The following is an 18,598-nucleotide window of genomic DNA, read 5'->3' on the forward strand; positions in this document are numbered from 1 at the left end:
CATTTTCATTTTTCTGCAAAACTTCGTTTTCTTCATTTGATTTCATACAAAAAAACATTTTTCAGAAAAAGAAAAAATGCTGAAAATTCTAAAAGGACAAGAAGAGTCAATTAAGGGCTTGATTGTATGTGAAGAAGTGGATAACGCGTCGTCACTCCCATTTGTTCTTCATTTCCTTTCTACAGCTTCGACTTCAAGTCAAAAAGTCGCTATTGTTTCGACCAAATTGTCTGAAACAAATTACAAGTGAGTAAATCTTTATAAAATGGAAAGTAAAACTAATTGTTATAGACTGATTTGTTCGAAGGCTGGAGTTCGATGGAATCCCACTCAAATTAGTTTCTACGATTTCTTGAAACCATTCGAATTATTTGATATCACCTCTGAACAAATTATGGACGAGTTGTACAAGGTATTTCAGCATATATCTTTTTTCGAATAAAAATTGTTTAACTCAAAATTTTTCAGAAATTAATTGATTCCTCTGCGTCAGTTATTCTCTTCGATGATCTTTCAATATTGGAGCAATTTGGAGCAACTTCAGTTGAAACTACCATTTTCGTGCACAAAATCTACACACATTTAAAGACGTTATCACAAGAAAATGCGCTTCTTCTCGCTTCTTTCTCTATCCATTCGAATGCTGTGGATATTCTGAAACCCCGCTGCCACGTATTTGTCCAGATGTCGCCAGTAAGCCATGGTTTTGGAAAAGATGCATCAGCAAAGGTTCGTGAAATCTGCAATATTGTCGTTCATTAGTTATTGTTGAAATTCAGGCGGTGCTCACTATCAAATCACCATCTGCTCCAACATCAACGAAAGGAATTCTTCTTTCCGGTGAACGCACAATCAATGGATCATATATAACTGTGGATCAGTGATCTTGTTTTGTTACTGAATAAAAAAAATGATTCAAAAAAAGCTTTTCTTCGTTATCATAACAGAAAACAATGGGCACAGGCTTCAACATACAAATTTACACGTATTTCTAAAAGAGCCTGATTTTCGAACAAATAAGAGAATGCACTAGAAATTTTAAAGATTATCTATATTATGGAAGGTTGTCACATGTACTTCTGAAGTTCATTGTAAATCGCCAGAACCAATGCTGCACCAGTTCCACGAATCGCGTTCACCAGGGCTCCATGGAAAAATGCCTTGGGTCCTTCCTTCGTGTAAATGTACTGAAAATAAATAAATCTTTGTCCGAGAAGCAATTAAATGATCTTACTTTGATGCAGGATATTGTGTTATTGAACGGTAACGTCTTCTTTCCAGCACCCATCATCAGTCGTCTTCTTACAGTATCCAGTGGATAAGATGTCATTGCAGCGATCAGAGTGACGACTTGTCCAACAAGAAATGCTTCAGTAAATGTCATCTTTCCGTCACTATTCATATATGGAGCCGTTGTATCGAACAGACCATAATATGCTCCTCGATAGATAATCATGTATTGAAGCGATGGAATCAGACCTCTGAAAAATAAATAATTTGAAATCAGTTACACAAAAAAAATCAGTTACTTGTATAAGCCTGGAACTCCGTCACTTTTAATTATTTTCTTAGCACAATCGAACATTCCCGTGAATTCGCGATCCTGAAAACATTGAATCGTTAGAAAATTTAATTAATTAAAAAAAAAAACTTTTAAAAGAATCTTTTACCGATTTTCTCTTTCCCAAATCGATGGCCAACCTCGTTCTTATAAAATCAAGAGGATAGATGGTGGCAAGAGTAGCACATCCTGATCCACCTCCAGCTACCAGATTTCCTGAAAAATACAATTAAATATGCTTAGCCATCGTTTTCATTAAACCAACCTACTAACCATCTGGAGTGTTGTGTTTTGGGATCAACTCCTTCCAGACTGTATTTCCGGAAAAATTCTTTAAAAGATAATCCTAGAGATTCTTGACTGCACGATCTTAATATATTCACCCAATTTCCTCGCCAAAATGAAAGGAATCCTTGTTCTCGAGGCACTCTGATAAAGCAATCCACTATTCCTTTATATCTATTTTCTAGAGCTAGCGTTGTCTGCGAGTTTTGGAGCTGAAAAATGCAAATTAAAAAAATGATGCAAAAGCTAATTTTATGATTTCAAGTATTTTCTACACATCAAAAAATGCTCAAATTCACTGAAAACTTACTTGTAAGATTAGTTTGACCCGTTCCACTGGAGCAATCACTGTTTTTGAAATTGCAGCTGCTGTTGCACCAGCCATGAAATCTTTTGAAAACTTTATGACGTCATCTCTCGATACACCTGAATTTAAATATTTTTAAAACTTGAATGTTAATAAATTAATTAATCAAATGAAAACTAACCTGGAACTGCTGTGTACACCGACATCTCTCGTTTTTATATAATTTTCACTACGAAGGTTTGCTCTACGTCTACGATATTTTCTGTAAGAAAATTATATTTAACTTGTGTAATTAAGAACGGAATAAAGACGAGAACTTGGCGATTAACTAGTCATGAATAAATACACGTGACAATCAAAGGAAACCAAAACAGCTGACTGCTTGAAGAGATTTTACGAAATTTTGACAAAAAAACTCGGCTAAAGTTTTTTTGAGGAAAACGCGCTCCAGTGACATGCATTAGAGAGTAAAGAATTAGAGAAAAAAAGCATAAAGTATGAGAGTGAAATGTAAAATCGAAAATAAAATTACTTCGATTTTGGAAGTTGTTTTTGGAAGGAATTAATTAGTAACTTTAAGATAATTTGAGAGAATGGGCAACTAGAAATGTTAAATAAGAAATAATCTTGTTTTTTCTCTAATTCAAATTCTGACTTCATGCGTTCAGACTAATTATAATTTTTAAATTATTTTCTGAAAACTTTTCAAAAGCGAACATTCAATTCAGTGACTAGAAACCAATAAAAATGGAAATAAATTAGACACGAAAAGGACATCGAAATGACACGTGTTATATGATTACATCAGATTGATCGTACTTTAGAGGCGCCACACTACATCGAAACATCTTTCTACAGAGGAAACGGGAATTAGAATCAAAGTTTCATTGATGTAGACTAGGTCTGGTAGTTAGGCAGATATACACTCACTTTTCTTTTCCGGAAATTTTCCATAAAACTTTTTATTAAACAATAATATTAAATAATGAGAATGAAAATATTTGGGTTCAAACTCTAACGAATAATTAAAAAAAAATTCAAATTTACGACATAACTACACATATATTATCAATGATGAACTGCACATAAAAAAGTTTCAAGTAGTTCAACACTGATGGTCTCTTTGTCGCCGAGCACACGTGACTGATCACCAAACAGTTGTGCTGGGAAAATGTAGACGGAGAAACTTTTCAAAAATCTTTGTTGTTTGTTTTTCTTCAATACAAAAACGTTTGAATAGTTGTTGTTTCAGTTACTTAAAAGTTGAAATAACCAATGTTCAATTTTACTTTCAATCGCACTGCTCAGTTTTTTAGACCCGAAAAATCAGTAAAGTCTCTCTCAATTTGGGTTGTTAGATGACTTTCCTAAATGCTCAACTCAATTATTATTTACGGGTACACAAAATTCGTATTGCGCAACAAATTTGACGCGCAAAATATCTTGTAGCGAAAACTACAGTAATACTTTAAATGACTACTGTAGCGCTTGTGTAGATTTAAAGGAAGATCAATTTCTTTTCGAACAGTGACATCGATATTCTGATTTCCTTCTTTTCTTCGTATCATTATTTCATGTTCTGTATGGTTCCGAAATTCAAATCAACACAAGCGCTACAGTAGTCATTTAAAGTATTACTGTAGTTTTCCCTACGGGATATTTTTAGCGTCAAATATGTTCCGGAATACGCTTATTATTTTAGTTATTATTTTTTGAGAAGGGAAATGTCAAATTTTAAGCAAGAGAAATTTAGTGAAAACAGTCCGTAGATAAATAAAATAATATAAATACTCGGACAACTCTTTCAATGTCATGTCAGGTGTCCCCCAAGGTAGTGTAACTGGACCATTCCTCTTTCTTTTGTATATTAATGACTTATTAGGTTTGTTCCTCCCGAAATTAAACCGCGTGATTCTATCAGAGATCTCGGAATCATTGTCGATACCAAACTATCATTTGTAAATCAAATTAATCAGACATCTAATAGTGCCCTCCTTAAGTGTCGCCAAATCCTTCGCTCATTCCGCTCTAAAAGTCCCGAATTCTATTTTAAACTGTTCAATGTTTACATCCGCCCCGTACTCGAATATGGCTGCGAGCTCTTCCCGCCCAACTCCACCGAACTTGCCAAAAAAACTAGAATCTCCCCTCCGGTTTTTCTCAAAGTGTGTCTTTCAAAGGTGCAATTTATCTTACTCGTCATACAGCAGCAGGCTTTCATATTTTAATTTATTGTCTACTCACGACAGACGGGTTCTTCAAATCCTCCGAACCTTCCATAAAATTATTTCAAGCGTGTATCACTTCCCGTCCTTATCATCGTTCGTTTGAGCTTCACGCTCTACTCGTCACCCCTATCTACTTGTTATCTGTGGTGTCCCGTCTAAATGTTTTTTACATGTTAACTTGTCGTTGTGGAATCGAATAGCAAAACGTTTCCCTAAATTGTTAACTCCAAATGCATTTGCGTCGCGCCTAGGCTCTATTACATTCGACACCCTCTTCCCCCCAACTTGACCTCCCGGGCTATAGCTGGTCCAACTGGTCATTTTACTTATTTGTTCACACATCATTTTATTTACTTCTTTTTATCTTCCGGTGTAGCTCTTTCTTGTGACAAATAAACAATATTACCGGTAACAGAGAGTGTTGATAGTTAGAGAGTGACAGACATCCGGGACCCAATGGGGCGGGGCGCGCGGAAGAGACGATTTGTCTCGATTTACGAAATGATGACAACGAGGAAAATTTCGTAAATCGACACAAATCGTCTCTTCCGCGCGCCCCGCCCCATTGGGTCCGTGTCTGTCACTCTCTAACTATCTACACTCTCTGTACCGGTAATATATATATATAAATCGGTTCCACGGCTTTAATTTAATTATTTATTGAATTCAATAATAATTATAAATTATTTCGCTTTCATGAAGACGTGAGTAACTTTTTTCCTCGTTGTCATCATTTCGTAAATCGACACAAATCGTCTCTTCCGCGCGCCCCGCCCCATAGGGTCCCGGATGACTGTCACTCTCTAACTATCTACACTCTTTGTACCGGTAATACGACAAATGCTCATTGATTCCAAAATAATTGATTACATGTTCCTATTGCCTTTTTATATGTTTTTGCTTGAATGTTATGAAATAGACCTTTATTAACCCATCAATAAAATTTGAAAAACAAAATTTACTGGGCGGCCGGTGCTTTAGTCTCCATCGTTTTCTCCCATTCTTGTCCATTAAAGTATGTCCAGTTGACACCTTTGAGGGTCTTTCCGTCGATACAGTGAGGCATGATTGCTGAAATTATTCAACTGTTTTACATTTTATCAATCAAAATACTGATTCTCACGTGGTGTCAGAATGTCCCATGCGTGTTGACGTCACAATTTTCTAAAGAAAAATTCCTACATTTTTGGTAGATCAAGCCACGACGGGACGGCCTGACACCACGTGGATTCTGGCTTACCAACTGCGTCTGGGTTAGACCGCGGATGATAGAAGCTTTGAACCCCACAAATCGAACAGAACTTGTGTTGAGCAAGCCCAGTGTTAAAACGATAGACTGTGATTTTATCCTCTCCCTGAAAAAATAAGCAACAACATTTCTTGAAATTATGATCTAGGTATGCAATTCTTCTTATCAATATTAAATTTAATCTGAAATAATAATCCTAATTAATATCATTAATTTTACTAAAAATAAAATCTTCTTATCATCAATAATATGTATTAATTACTCGGGTATGACCCACCGCTACCGGAATGCCGATTCGAGAAACTTAGACGGTACTCGTACGTATTTCGGTCTAGAAACAAAACTTTTCAAAATTATTTGTAAAAGTTTTTGTCAAAAAGTGCCAAAAACTCGCAGGAAAACTTTTTTGTAATCGACGACTTCCAAAAAAAAAGTTTTTTCTTTCGAATATTTTTGGTGACAATCCTGATGATTATAAGGTATACCTCCAATAGTTTGAATCTATCCAGTTTGATAATGCAGTGCTGATTTTGCTTCTTGTCGCAAACTGAGCAACTGAAATTTGAAAATTCGTATTATAACTTTGTTATAGTGTGTTAGTGGGTTAGTATGTTAGTGTGTTTGTGTATAGTGTGTTATGTTATTGGGAAAACATATGTTTTAAAGAAAAAAAAAATGCAACTTAGTGGTATTCCTAAAAAAATAACAGCTACTGTCGGACCAACATACATATATGTATTTCGATAAAATTTGACAAAAAATAAGTGCCGGGCGCCGCAGGTTTCTGCTGTGCACAGTTCACTTTGAAAGCTTATAGTTCGGTTAAGTTTTAAAGTATTAACATATTATTGAAAAAATAAATAACAAATATTTTACCAGTTGATAATTTCTGAATATAACATATGCCAAATGAGACATAAGCTGTCAAAGTTTCACAATGGGGTGACATGCCTAGTCAACGGGAGAAAGCCTCAGATGCCGTTCTTTGAAGTTCAAACAGTGTTAATTTCAAAAAAGACTCACTTGCATCTGCAACCATCGAGAACCTCTGGTCCTGTAAAACTCCACTTCACCGCCCCACAATGACAACTTCCAAAATGTTGCACCTCTGACATTAATTCGATAATCTGAAATTTTAAATAATTATATACTACGAATGCACTTACATTAAATATAATATTAAACCACGCCAAACGTTTAAAAATTGAAACTAAATTTTGAAGAACAACTTTTGTAATTTGCCAAATTTTCAAAAATGTTGGACTTTCAAACGTTTTTAGAGCAATGCAAAATGTCTGTCCTCTAACAATGTTTAATATTTTTATTATTTAGGTACGGCTCTTGCGGGCCAGCCTAAATTATTTATTGACTTTTTATTTTCTTTTCTTGATTCAAGTCAATAAACAATACAATACAATATTTAAAGCATACAAATTCGAAAAACAATTGGTCAACTTCCAAAATTATGGTGGGTGAAAACGGAGTATTCGTCACATTTTGATTGTTACTTATTGTTGTAAAAAATTTACAGTGTATATAAAGGTATGCACAAATTATTTTTGAGGATAAGTTTTTCATATAAAACTTTGACAGAAAGTTGCTTCTAAATACTGAGATAAATACATAGTATACAACAGTTATAAAATAATTAAAACAAAGAAAAATCTGATGGGCTACTACTGTGAGTGTTTATCAATATCGAAATTTTAATCAATACATATCAAATTTCCAATCTTATCAATAGTCATCATGATATCATGCATAAACTACAGAGATTCCCCCTTCTTTTGAAAATTCCAATTGATTCTGGAAATGAGAGCAATTTACATGCAAAGATACAGTTTAATGTCTTTATATCACCAATCGGAAACCAACAAAAAATGTCTGTCTATACCATCTTTTTGAACAGGTTTATCACGGAGAGCGGTGCCCCGTCAAATTTATGAGGGAATCCGTCGAAAGATAGCAGAAGATGAAGGAGGTTATAAAAATTCACTTGCGCCAAAAAAGGAGGTCTTCAGGAGATAACTTTAAGTAAGGAGACTACTGTATCGGAACAATTAAACCGTTTATGCTGTGAGATTAAAGAGCACCTCGCATAAAATTGAGTTAACGAGGAGTTTTATTTCATTTTAGGTTTTTTGTAATGACAAAACTGTTTTAGAGCAAAAAAATTAATTTTAAAAAATAAAATAAGTTCCGGGTAACTTCCTAACTTTTTTTAGCTGATATATATTTTTTAGAATATTGTTGGAATTTATGTTATGAACTATGATATTTTATTTGACGGTAGTTTCTAAAATATTTGATCGCCACAAGTATCCATTCTCGGAGCAACGTTTCTGTGCTTTCTGTCCGATCTTGCTTTTTTTATATCTATGAACTGATGACTTTTCAAAAAAGTTTTTTCAATTGAAATGTATATTTTTGATTTCACAGTTAAGTAATTTGTTTCTTGTTTCTTGTCTTTGCCGAAAAAAATTGAAAAAAAAAACAACTCTGACAATATGGCACCAAGCTTTCAATGAGGACGATTTTGACCTTATAGACCAGGGGTGCGCGGCAATCGGTAATTTCGGCAATTGCCAAAATTGCCGATTTTCGGTAAATTTTCAGACCTAATTATACTTTAGGAATTGAAAAAAACGTCACCTTGTTTTTTAGCATTCGGTTAATAATGTTTTAAAAGAAAACGGTCAATCATTAAAAGACTAAATCATTTTGAGCTTGAAAACAGAAAATTGTTAATTAAAAATTCATGTTTGGGCTCTTAAATATAAGTAAAAAGTATCAAATTTATATTTCCGGCAATCGACAATTCCGGTAATTGCCGGTTTTCAAAAAATAAACTTTTCGCTTTTGGCCAATTTTTTTGTGACAGTCTTGGTTGTGCTCCCCCGTATAAATATTTGGTGATGACCCACTCAGAACTTAACTTTTCAAGTTTTGGTCCCAATATGGTCCCTCCTGTTGGGCTGATTGTGCCATGGAGGTTTTTTTTAATGAAATTGCAGAATTCAAACCGTGATGGCGTGCTAAAATGTTTGAGATATACTATATGTAAACCCTTCTAACTATTTTTTTAGTCGGATTTCCGCACGATCCACCAACGAGCGTTCAGAGGATAAACAACAATGTTCCAGTTACAGCTATCACTTTTCTGCAAATGCTTTTCAATTGATAGTTCTTTGCAAGAAGCCTCCTTTCATGTATTCCCTAGAAAACTAGAATTGATATCGTTATCTCAGCCAGTCTGATCCTTGTTAATGACCTTGCACTTGGTAAAACTTGAGCGTTAGGCGGAATATCCGCCGCCAGCCTGGCGTCCCTCTACATAGATAATGCCCATCACATGACAACATGTTTTGATTATCAAAACAATAGAGACGAGAAGAATCGTTAATCTTTGTACTTGCAAATCGGATTGTTGAGAATTGTTGTGGCTGTTCTTAAGATCATGAAAAAACTGTCGGAAACCCGTGCAAAGGTGGCTGTATACTCCGAAAAAACACGTACTTGAAATGTTCAAGCGTTCCATAAAAACCGTGATAACTTCCCAATCCCTCTCTGGTTTACAACCTATTCGTTTTCCACGAGAAGACTTGTTAGTACCACCATTTTTCGTTTTATCTTCTTTTTCTCCGTATCACCAAAGAGAAATTGACAGGGAAAAGAACACCGGATATTTTTTTTTTGAAAATTGAGTGGACAATTAATTTATTTTGTTTGTTTTTGGTCTCCCCTACAATCAAATTTTAATTCGAAATTCAAATACAACAAATTAAGTTGTAGTTGATCCAATTACAATACTAACCTAATTATGATAGGCAAAGTTCAAATTTCAAATGACTTCCTGAAAAACAACAACCCATCTCGTGCCTCCAAATGTTAGAATTACAGTGGAAGTATACAATGGGAAAACCTCAGTGATTATTTGGCAAACTAGATAGAAACATGTGGAATAATGTGTTCTTTTGAGAAAAGCGCCTATTTGTTCACAGTTTCAAAAAATTCAATTTCATAGTTCTCTGAAGAAAAAACCGGCGGAAAGATATTGATAAGATTACGGTATGATTATCACATTGACTTTTTTTTGAAAATCGCCTCAAAGATTGTATCAACTGCGCCTGAATCATTTAAAGTTTTTGAAGATTTACGAGTTAGTGGACTGGAGTCTACGACATACGGAAATGTTTCAGGAATGAGCTATTTTTTTAGAATTAAAAAAAGGAAAAGATGAAATTAAAAAATAAAGTTTTCTAAGCTATAGTTTTTCAGATGGGAGAGAAAGTGCAATTTAATGTAGATATTGTTCAAAAACAGTGCATTATGATAATTAAAATTACTCAACATTATCAAAACTTCCTTAAAACATTAAAAAAAAACAAAACCATCTTGAAAATGCGTAAATAATTCCTGTGGTTTCTCTGTGAGCTTCGGAAATTAAAATTTCATAAACTTCATTTTTCTACATCAAATGAACGAATCTGAAAAAATTAGTACCAACAGGTACTAATTTTTATCTGTAGGTACTAATATATAGCGACCACTACACTAATGTCGTGGCGTGACCCACGCAGAGAACATAATTTACGATAGTAATTTTTGCATGCTCTGAGAATATTGTGTCTGAATAGTACCGGAAACCCGGATTATGGACGATCCGATACTCTTTTGGGTGAGGAAAGTCTCTATGTTGTTTTACGTGCCTAGCTCATGCCTAGCACATGTCTGCCTACAAACAATAGTCCTGTAAAAAAATACTCCCGGTTCAATCTGATTTTAAATTTAACTCACAATAAGTCTTGTGGCGGGTATATGAAAAAATGAACTTTTAGGTTTAATAACTTCAGTTACTTCACATAAAAATCAATTCCCTGCCACCTTTTTTAATATTATTTTTGATGCACAGCTACATCCAAAAGATCTCTGCAAATTTTGCAATAACCTTTGTCCCCAGAAACTATTCGAAATGAGTTTTGTATTTTGGTAACCTCAATTCCAAGTGGTTCATATCTACTTATTCATTTCCTCGATTTTTTTTATTTTCATCGAAACCTTTTCCTCATTCAAACCACCTTCACCTCCCACGCTTTGCCGTTTCACAGATGACCCTCATTGACTGTAGACGTGGGTGTCCGGTGAGTCAATACGAATATATCCTTGTCTGGTTTTTCACGAAATAAAAATGAATGAACTTTTTTGTCGCGGTTGCTGTGGAAACTTTTATCAAAAATCGTTTTCCTTTTCAATCATTCTGTTTCCATATTATAAATCAACTGAATACTGACACTTTTTATGTTGCGATTTGATTAGACCATCAACAACACACCACTTTCAAAGGCACTGTAAGAAGTGCGTCGGAAACTGCGAAAAAAAGTGAGTGTAGTGACACTTTGATCGCGGAGGCCGCGGTTAGGTTTTTCGAGAAAAGAAAATCAGCCGTTGGTCGTTCGTCTAGGTAATTGAAAGTGCGTGTACTTCGAAGTACATGGTTATTCTTTTTACTAACATGAGACCCATGACATTTAGTTGTTTCTTGGTAGTAATGTTATGACCGTAAAGAAAGTATTTTAAGTTTGATAAGCATTGTTCGCGTGCCACGTCATAAGTGGCTACAATCAAGTTTTGGTGTAAATTGTGGAAGTTTCAAATTATTCACTCTATTAGAGATGCATGCAGACTTTCGGTAGGTTTTATAAGGACTACAGTCACATTTTTGTAATTCGACCAAAGATTTGAATTTTTGGAAAACAAGACTAAAAGAAAAGTTTAGAAGTTCTTTCAAAAAGGACAATTTTCGAAGAAGTTGCACCGCAAGGTACTCAAGAGGACTGTCTTGCAAAAAAGGGAAACAAAAATACAAAAACTACACGTACACAGTTACAAGCGAGTGTTCTTATCAAACCGTTATTTGTGATTTTTCTCACTATCAGAAATATGTTCCCACGTTTTTGCTTTAAATGGGAATGGTCAATTTTTGTAGTTGCAAGGTGATGCCATTTGAAAACACAAATTAGGTAGTTTGAGTGTTCCCAAAAGGTTCAAGCCGTGAACACAGTTAAATTGCGATGTGAGCATAATGCCGCGAAAATTTAAATTTTTTGATCTATCAATACGGTACCCGTATCTGGATCGAAAATTTTTAGTCTAATGCGAACAAAGTATTGTAATTTTAAACTCTCGTTTCTGCGGAATTTTCCTTGTTTTTTATGTGATTTTTCGATGAGATTTAATTGAAAAACGCAAGTATAAAATTATGTATAAGCACTTAAATTTTAACAATTTGTGAGAAAAACTTTAAAAAAAATCAATGCAAACTCTACAGTAAGGAAAGTTTGAAATTACAGTACTCTTCAAAGGTGCGTCCAAAATTTGGGTAATAGGTCAACTTTTGGACAAACTTTTGGCAACTTATTTTTTAGGAAAAGTTTGGTAATACCTTTGTACAGTTTTTGGACTTGCTTTCTGATAGGGTTCAATAGCAAATTTAGCCAAATTCGGCATTTGGCTCCAGTTTCTTGCCCAAGATTGATCCAAAAATATTAACTTGGATCAGGCTAACCTTGGGCAAAAGTTGGGCAACACTTTGGCAAAACTTGGATTCAAGCTGCACCAAAGTTTAACTCACCCAACTCTTGCCAAAATTTTACCAAAGTTTGAAATAGCGCAAGAAAAGATTGGGCCTTTGTCAGGAGTTATGTGAAACTTGGGTTAAACTCTGATGCAGCCTGAATTAAATTGAATTCAAAGTCTTGCCAAATTTTTGTCCAAGTTCAGCCCGCTTCTTATCCAAATTAATATTTTTTGGGCCAAACTTGGGCAAGAAGCTGGAGCCCAATGACGAGAAGAGTGGCAGAATATTTGTTAAAAAATTTGAATTGCTTGGCATTAGCTGTTAAAATATAGAATTTGGTAGCAAGTACAGTATCTGCAAGAATTACTGTAACTAAAAGTTGTCCTGTTCTCTAAAAAGTATCTTACCCAGTGACCATGATCGTCTACGATTTCATTTCTTCATGTTCAATAAACAGAATAGCTAACCAACTAGCAATGATCAATGGGAGAAAGGATTGAAACAAAAAAATCCCCCGAATATATGTGTTTATTGTTGCAATATAATCTTGGAAAGGTCGCGAGAAATAAGAAATAAACAAGAAGATCTTCAGTCATCTTTTTTCCCCCAAAATTTTCATTTACTCCTACTACATCGTCTTTTCGCCTTTTGTCTGCGATTTTTTCTCAATTCTCATTTCATTCTCGTTGTCAGTTTCCGATCGTCATTCTCGCACACACATCTACTGAGATCCGCGCGTGGGAACACTCCCACTTATGCGCCGAATTTCGCCGAAACTATCATCATCTTCATCTCTCTGTTCTTAACATTAACACAGTTGTTGTTGTTTCTTCCTTCCGTCGAGAGTTTCCTGCAAAAAAATGGAAAGTGTTCGGTCCTGCAACAGCTGAGTTCTGGCGCGGGCATAGAGACAGACAATTACAATTAATCTGATGGTTATCACTGATAATGAGGGGAAGTAAACGGGGGATCAAAGAAATAAAAAGAAATGGATAGAAGATTATGAACGAGAAAACGAGTACAAAAAAGGTTTGAGGGGGTTTTGCAGAGAGGGGAGAGGGAACAGATTGATAAAACCGGAAATCGTTCAAATGTTGATACAAGGTACAAGGCTGCTAGTGGTTTCTGTTTCTGCACTGCACCACCAACTTCCGGATCCAATTAATTTGAAACCTGTTGGTCGTTTAGGTTTCGATTTTTTCTGCTGATACCATACCACCGTTCAGACGTTCAGATCGAATAAAGTACAAATCGGCGGACACACACTCATCATGTTAGTGTCCATCAATTTTCAACAAACAATTTCATTATAGTGAAAAGGCTCCTCTGTGTCTCGATAAAGACCGGAAATGTGATGATTCGGGCCCTAATGCACAACGAATGAAGTTCTCTTTGCAGTGGTCAGTTAGTCAACACACAAACGAAATGGTAAAAAGCGGCTGATTTGATTAGTTGTCAAGTGCAATAAACCTGCTGCAAGTCGATTCTCATCCAAACAAATCGGATTTTGTATGTCTGAAAAGGATGCGAACAGGGTTAAATTATAGAAAATAAATAGTACACTTGAGAAAAATGGACAATCTGTCCATTTTTCGTCTTGTTACAACGTGCTTCATTGCAAAAAAGTGTGTAGTTATCCGCCAGATGAAAGAGATATTTTGAAAATTTTCTAATGGCAGGGTTTTTAGACAAATCTATTGAAACTGAAAAATGTAGAGGTCTAAAAATGAGGAAAAAAATGTCAAGGTAAAGTTTTTTCATCTGCTCACTGCAAAACATGCACAAAATAATATGTACAGAAAGCAATTCTGGAGAACCAACTTATTGCTAGATAGCAAGTTTTATAGAACCAACTCTAGATAAATGTACCTAAAACTTAATGATGACCATGTTATAAAACCTAATATCCCCTTTTGCTCTACTTTGAGAGCTTATGTATATCTCAGTAGCCTTTAGTTTTATCGAAATTTCGTCAAATGTCGAAAAACGTGCAAACATATTTTGCTATATTTTGTCGATGAAACGTCTTTTAAAGTTTAAAAAACACCAAGATGTAGGTCTTCAAAGTAGATCATTAGGGGTAGTGAAGATAGTTATAACTTTCAGGAACTTTCAGTAAAATATAGAGCTTCTGTTCACATTTCAATTAATTTTTGAGTTTAAATTAATCAATAAAGAACAAAATTTGCGTGTGATCTTTTAACACCTTTAACAGACAACAGGTCAAGCCTATAAGGCCTGCTGAGGTCGCCGTAAGGCAGGCAAGGCCGGCATTGAGGCGCCTAATTGAAAGTCTCAGAAACAACGTGAAAATTTTCAGACCGTACTACTTTGAGCTATCTTCCAGTCTTCGCAATGGACAGATAAACTTATAACAATTTTCAACACATTATGTCTGATCTTACAGGGGTAGTTTTATGAAAAAGCAAAAAAAAAATACACAGATCGACTTTAGGAAACAAAACCAAAATTTGCACTTTACACCCATACGAATCCTGTTTGGTCACTCACTTAATTTTCCAATTTTCTCAGATGATTGAAACCTCTTTGATTAGTCAGAGAGTTCCAATCCAATTGACCTTAATATTATTCAAACCATGATTCATTTGGATTAGGAAGAGAAACATTTCAAAACCTTTTGGTTTCTAGTCTAAACTATATGTTTACTGTTCAGAATCAAAAGATGATGTGTGTGTTGAGAACATATTGAACTTGACCGGTTTCCTAACTTGAGGTAATTAGATCCACGAAGAAAAAGACAACTGTTCAGGATCTCATTAGACTGGATTAATCTAATCATCAATGAGCTCATTACGTTCCTTCACCGGAACAACCAATTTCCATGAACTGGTTAAACCTTAGAAAGTTACAATTGACGTCATGTGAGACACACTTTTCATAATGTAATCAGGCTCCGCCTACCACCCACACCGCCAAAGCCAGCTGGTCATCTTCTTGCAGAATACAGAAAGAAAGCAACACAAGAAAAAAAGGCAAAAGATCATCGTTTTGAGGGGGAGGTACTGTGTGCCACACGGCGCCCCGGAAGCGAATCGAGGCGAGGTGACGCCGCCCCCATCTCTTTTCTCCGCGCACGCCGAGATTCTATATAATGGTTGCGCGGTGGAGCGTCATCTTCACTAATACACATCACCAGCATTCAAACGGTCTGGTTCACTGATTCGAACACTCAAGATGGTTCTCGCTCTTATTACTCTTGTTGTTTCGGCTTTTTTGATTCCAGGTGATTACCGTACCCATTTATGTGTTCTTTGTTTTAACTTTTATCTTTTTTTTAGAAGTTCTCGCTGATCCATGCGGTGATTCCAACTGGAGATATTTCCCACAAACCAATTCCTGTTATAAGCTCATTGAGTAAGTGAATATTTAAATTTTGGATGTATCTCTTATTCGTCCATTTTTTCAGTGAAAACCTTCCATGGACAATTGCCGAGTTCAAGTGCCTCTTCCAAGGTGCTCATCACGTCTCCATTGACAGTCCAGAAGAGAATCAATTCGTTCACGAATTGTCTCGTTGGTCTGAGATTTGGACTGGAGCAGCTTTCTTTGGAAAAGATCAGCATTACGTCAACTCTGATGGTTCTCGTTATGGAAACTTTGAGAACTGGAAGGACGGAAGAAAACCACCAATGAACCGTGCTCGTCGTTGCATCAAGATGGACGGAAACGGAGAATGGTTCCAATCCTGCTGCAAGAAGAAGACTTTCACCATTTGCGAGAAGGTTTGTTACACATCTACTAGGATACATATTCTAAATCTAACATTTTCCAGAAAGCCGCCTACTCTGCAAGCTCCTACTCTGGATCCAACAACTCCGTAAATGGATTCCGTTTCATGCGTCACCGCTCTTAAATGTGCCCATCAAATGACAATTTCGAGCGTTTCGAAAGGAATGAACCAGAAAAATCTTCGAATGATACTCATCTGCTAAGCTTTTAGATGCTTTTGCTATTTTGCCCCCCTGCCTGCTTACGTGTACAATTTCTTCTGTTGTAAATTTTCTTGAATCATAAAGAAATGAATAAACCTACTTGCAAGTGTGGTTTTGTTTTCAATTTACTCATTAAACTGGGAGTGTGTCGAGTCTATTTGGAAGTGATCCCTTATTTCTTCCTCTTTCCCAATGTCATCTCCTTCTCACAATCACATACACACTGGCGATTTCCGGCGATTTTTCTTTTGCGACACAGTAACATCGGTCGCAAGGATCCGCCTTTATCTTTTCTGCTTCTCTTTTTTTCGGTGGTTTTTCCTGCTGATTGTATGAATGAAATGAATTGAATCGACTGTGATGAACAGTTTCGGAGATGGGATTTTTGATTGATGAAGTTTGACTATGGTTTAGTGATAAATGATAATCGGTGTGTATGTGTGCGTGCGTGAGTATCTCATCCCAGAACGCCCTTGAAAGATCTGATGGGAGAGAAAGGAACTCGAATTGAAACTGTTTGATAATAATTCCCATAATGTTCTCAAAAAGAAATCTCATCTCAATTACAGTCACGAAACTTTTAATTTTTCTCTGATCTTTTTTATTTGGCGGCTATCTTCTTTCAATCTATCAAGTTGGATAGTTGCAAATGAGCGAGAATTGATAATGGACAATTTCATTTCCGTTCTCATTTTGCAACGAAATCTAATTGAACAGTTGGGGTTTAGAGTTGATCGAAACGGGTTTACAAATAATTTTTGATGTGTTCAATAAAGAAAGTACATTGAAAATGATTAAGAGTTAAACACCAATTAATTGGAAACTCTGTTTTCTGGTAGGTCGGATATCAGGACATGGTTTGCCTATTGAACCGTATGGCAGAGGAGAGAAGAATGATTGATTTGACTCCAATTGGTCTGTTTTAAATCTGACAGAAAAGTTTTAGAAAACATGTTCAGAAATATAATATTACTATTATTTGCAAAGAGTATCTCACTAAAATTGGATTAAGAAAATCTAGAGTTGCGGATTTTTTTTCTGATCATCGTTGCTTCTGAAATGCCACCACAAAAAATGAGCACGGACATGATGTTCAATGGTAATTTTTAGAAAGGACTAAAATGCACAACACAAGTGATAGAAAAGATTTGGGAAAATGATTATTCCTCTGTAAAAAAATTTGAAAATTGAAAACTTCGCCAAAAAAGTTTTGCGTAGGATGAAAAATATCATTTTTAAGGCAAGAATTTCAATTTTTCAAAACTTCAAATAGAGTTTTATAACGGAAAAATTAAATTGTTCTCTTGCGAATTATTTAATGCCAGAAGTAGGCGCATTCTTTTAAAATTAGTTGTCCGACATACATGTATATCTCTAGTTAAAGTTTTGACAAAACGTGATCTTTCCTATACATGGTTGATTCCATCTTATGTACCATTTAAAATATTGATATCTCACGGTAAATTAACTTTTTTGAAATGCACATATCTACATAACATTTTTAGACATAATTTTTAGAGCGTATTTCAAGATGTAATGAAACCGAATATTCGCATAATTCGCATAATTTCGCAAATTACCAGATTTTTCAAACTGGAAATTGAGATATCGGAGGGATTTTTTTTTCAAAATTGTTCAGTAGTTTTGTTGAAAATATCTAGTTGTTCTGAAGCTAACTATTGGAGATATTCTGGGAGAGAAATAAAATTCAAAATTTTCTATGCAAAAATTAGTTCCTTTAATTATCCTCAAAATATTCAGAATTCGGAAACCTCGGTGAATTTTGGCGTTACAAAAAGTCTTGGAATCCTTAGAAATCTCTGTAAATATCAAATTTTTTCCAAGTTTCAACATTTTTAAAAAATTCTAGCCAACTATAATTTGTGCCTTCGTACTGTAAAAAATGTTTGCGTAACAGAACTTTAAATTTGCTTACCACTTGCCACTGTTCTTATCAGTATGTTTATTGATCTTCTTGTCTTATTTTTTACTGGTTGTCGACAATAAGCAAAACGTAAAGTTTGCACAAAAATAACAAAAAAAACACCAAATTTTATTTTGACTCACTACAGAATGTTGTTTTTCTTCTTATTCCTATTCTTCACTTTTTTTTCTCTTTCGATGCTTCTTCTTCTTTCCTGTCCGCCCAGTCTCATCCAAAATTGTAATACCAAGTGGAAAAGTAGAAGGAGGAGAAGCTCTTGAACAAATAAACATCATGCTCACTCCTCTCCAATTTCTTCCTCAATTTTTCAAAATTTTTTTTGACAATGGTTGAAGTAAGATGTATCGTTTTCTTTTTTTTTTTGGTTTTTGAATCGGAAAATATGAGCTTCTTCAAGTCCCAAAAGTGTCGTTTTTGTTTTGGAATGACGTTGAAAATGTTTTCATCTTGATTTTTTTTTGAGTATTGTATATGACGCAAAACTTACAAAAAG

General features: G+C 35.1%; 4 protein-coding genes, 6 non-coding genes and 1 pseudogene across 12 annotated transcripts; 6 read left to right on the forward strand and 5 right to left on the reverse strand.

The window, feature by feature from the left end:
• The first annotated feature begins 61 nt into the window (after positions 1–61).
• F25B4.4 (Elongator complex protein 6) lies at positions 62–922 on the forward strand. The gene is made up of 4 exons (NM_072096.5): positions 62–246; positions 292–412; positions 469–729; positions 780–922. Exons 1-4 carry the CDS (start codon positions 77–79, stop codon positions 882–884), a joined length of 657 nt encoding a protein of 218 aa, NP_504497.1. The 5' UTR covers positions 62–76; the 3' UTR covers positions 885–922.
• Positions 419–840, reverse strand: anr-6. Its single transcript, NR_102023.1, has 2 exons — positions 791–840; positions 419–740 (listed from the first exon to the last, which is right to left on the reverse strand).
• Positions 921–2,415, reverse strand: F25B4.7 (ADP/ATP translocase). Its single transcript, NM_072097.5, has 7 exons — positions 2,335–2,415; positions 2,157–2,272; positions 1,827–2,058; positions 1,671–1,777; positions 1,530–1,603; positions 1,235–1,481; positions 921–1,187 (listed from the first exon to the last, which is right to left on the reverse strand). The coding sequence occupies exons 1-7, from the start codon at positions 2,357–2,359 to the stop codon at positions 1,068–1,070; spliced, it is 921 nt and encodes a 306-aa protein (NP_504498.2). The 5' UTR covers positions 2,360–2,415; the 3' UTR covers positions 921–1,067.
• Positions 2,416–3,941: 1,526 nt separating this feature from the next.
• F25B4.3 lies at positions 3,942–4,666 on the forward strand (annotated as a pseudogene). The gene has a single exon. A coding segment is annotated over exon 1 (725 nt).
• A 625-nt stretch (positions 4,667–5,291) lies between these two features.
• Positions 5,292–6,904, reverse strand: F25B4.8 (CENP-V/GFA domain-containing protein). Of its 2 annotated transcripts, none has more exons than NM_171459.4 (4): positions 6,654–6,763; positions 6,116–6,185; positions 5,622–5,736; positions 5,292–5,452 (listed from the first exon to the last, which is right to left on the reverse strand). In NM_171459.4, exons 1-4 carry the CDS (start codon positions 6,743–6,745, stop codon positions 5,340–5,342), a joined length of 390 nt encoding a protein of 129 aa, NP_741540.1. In that variant the 5' UTR covers positions 6,746–6,763; the 3' UTR covers positions 5,292–5,339. The 2 variants fall into 2 exon arrangements, with proteins under 2 accessions (NP_741540.1, NP_001359860.1); NM_001373026.1 differs by having other exon boundaries at positions 5,319–5,452; positions 5,505–5,736; positions 6,654–6,904.
• A 4,028-nt stretch (positions 6,905–10,932) lies between these two features.
• On the reverse strand, positions 10,933–10,953 carry 21ur-14854. The gene has a single exon (NR_068779.1).
• A 35-nt stretch (positions 10,954–10,988) lies between these two features.
• Positions 10,989–11,137, forward strand: F25B4.15. Its single transcript, NR_068780.1, has one exon. It is a non-coding gene; the product is annotated as an Unclassified non-coding RNA F25B4.15 (non-coding RNA).
• A 1,747-nt stretch (positions 11,138–12,884) lies between these two features.
• On the forward strand, positions 12,885–13,025 carry F25B4.14. Its single transcript, NR_068781.1, has one exon. It is a non-coding gene; the product is annotated as an Unclassified non-coding RNA F25B4.14 (non-coding RNA).
• Positions 13,026–13,240: 215 nt separating this feature from the next.
• Positions 13,241–13,384, forward strand: F25B4.13. Its single transcript, NR_068782.1, has one exon. It is a non-coding gene; the product is annotated as an Unclassified non-coding RNA F25B4.13 (non-coding RNA).
• A 1,751-nt stretch (positions 13,385–15,135) lies between these two features.
• Positions 15,136–15,308, reverse strand: F25B4.12. The gene has a single exon (NR_068783.1). It is a non-coding gene; the product is annotated as an Unclassified non-coding RNA F25B4.12 (non-coding RNA).
• A 34-nt stretch (positions 15,309–15,342) lies between these two features.
• Positions 15,343–16,269, forward strand: clec-1 (C-type lectin domain-containing protein). The gene is made up of 4 exons (NM_072099.7): positions 15,343–15,451; positions 15,507–15,582; positions 15,635–15,950; positions 16,001–16,269. Exons 1-4 carry the CDS (start codon positions 15,403–15,405, stop codon positions 16,079–16,081), a joined length of 522 nt encoding a protein of 173 aa, NP_504500.1. The 5' UTR covers positions 15,343–15,402; the 3' UTR covers positions 16,082–16,269.
• The last annotated feature ends 2,329 nt before the right edge of the window (positions 16,270–18,598 follow it).

Source organism: Caenorhabditis elegans, chromosome V (assembly GCF_000002985.6).
Source record: "Caenorhabditis elegans chromosome V".
In the NCBI taxonomy this organism is placed as follows: domain Eukaryota; kingdom Metazoa; phylum Nematoda; class Chromadorea; order Rhabditida; family Rhabditidae; genus Caenorhabditis; species Caenorhabditis elegans.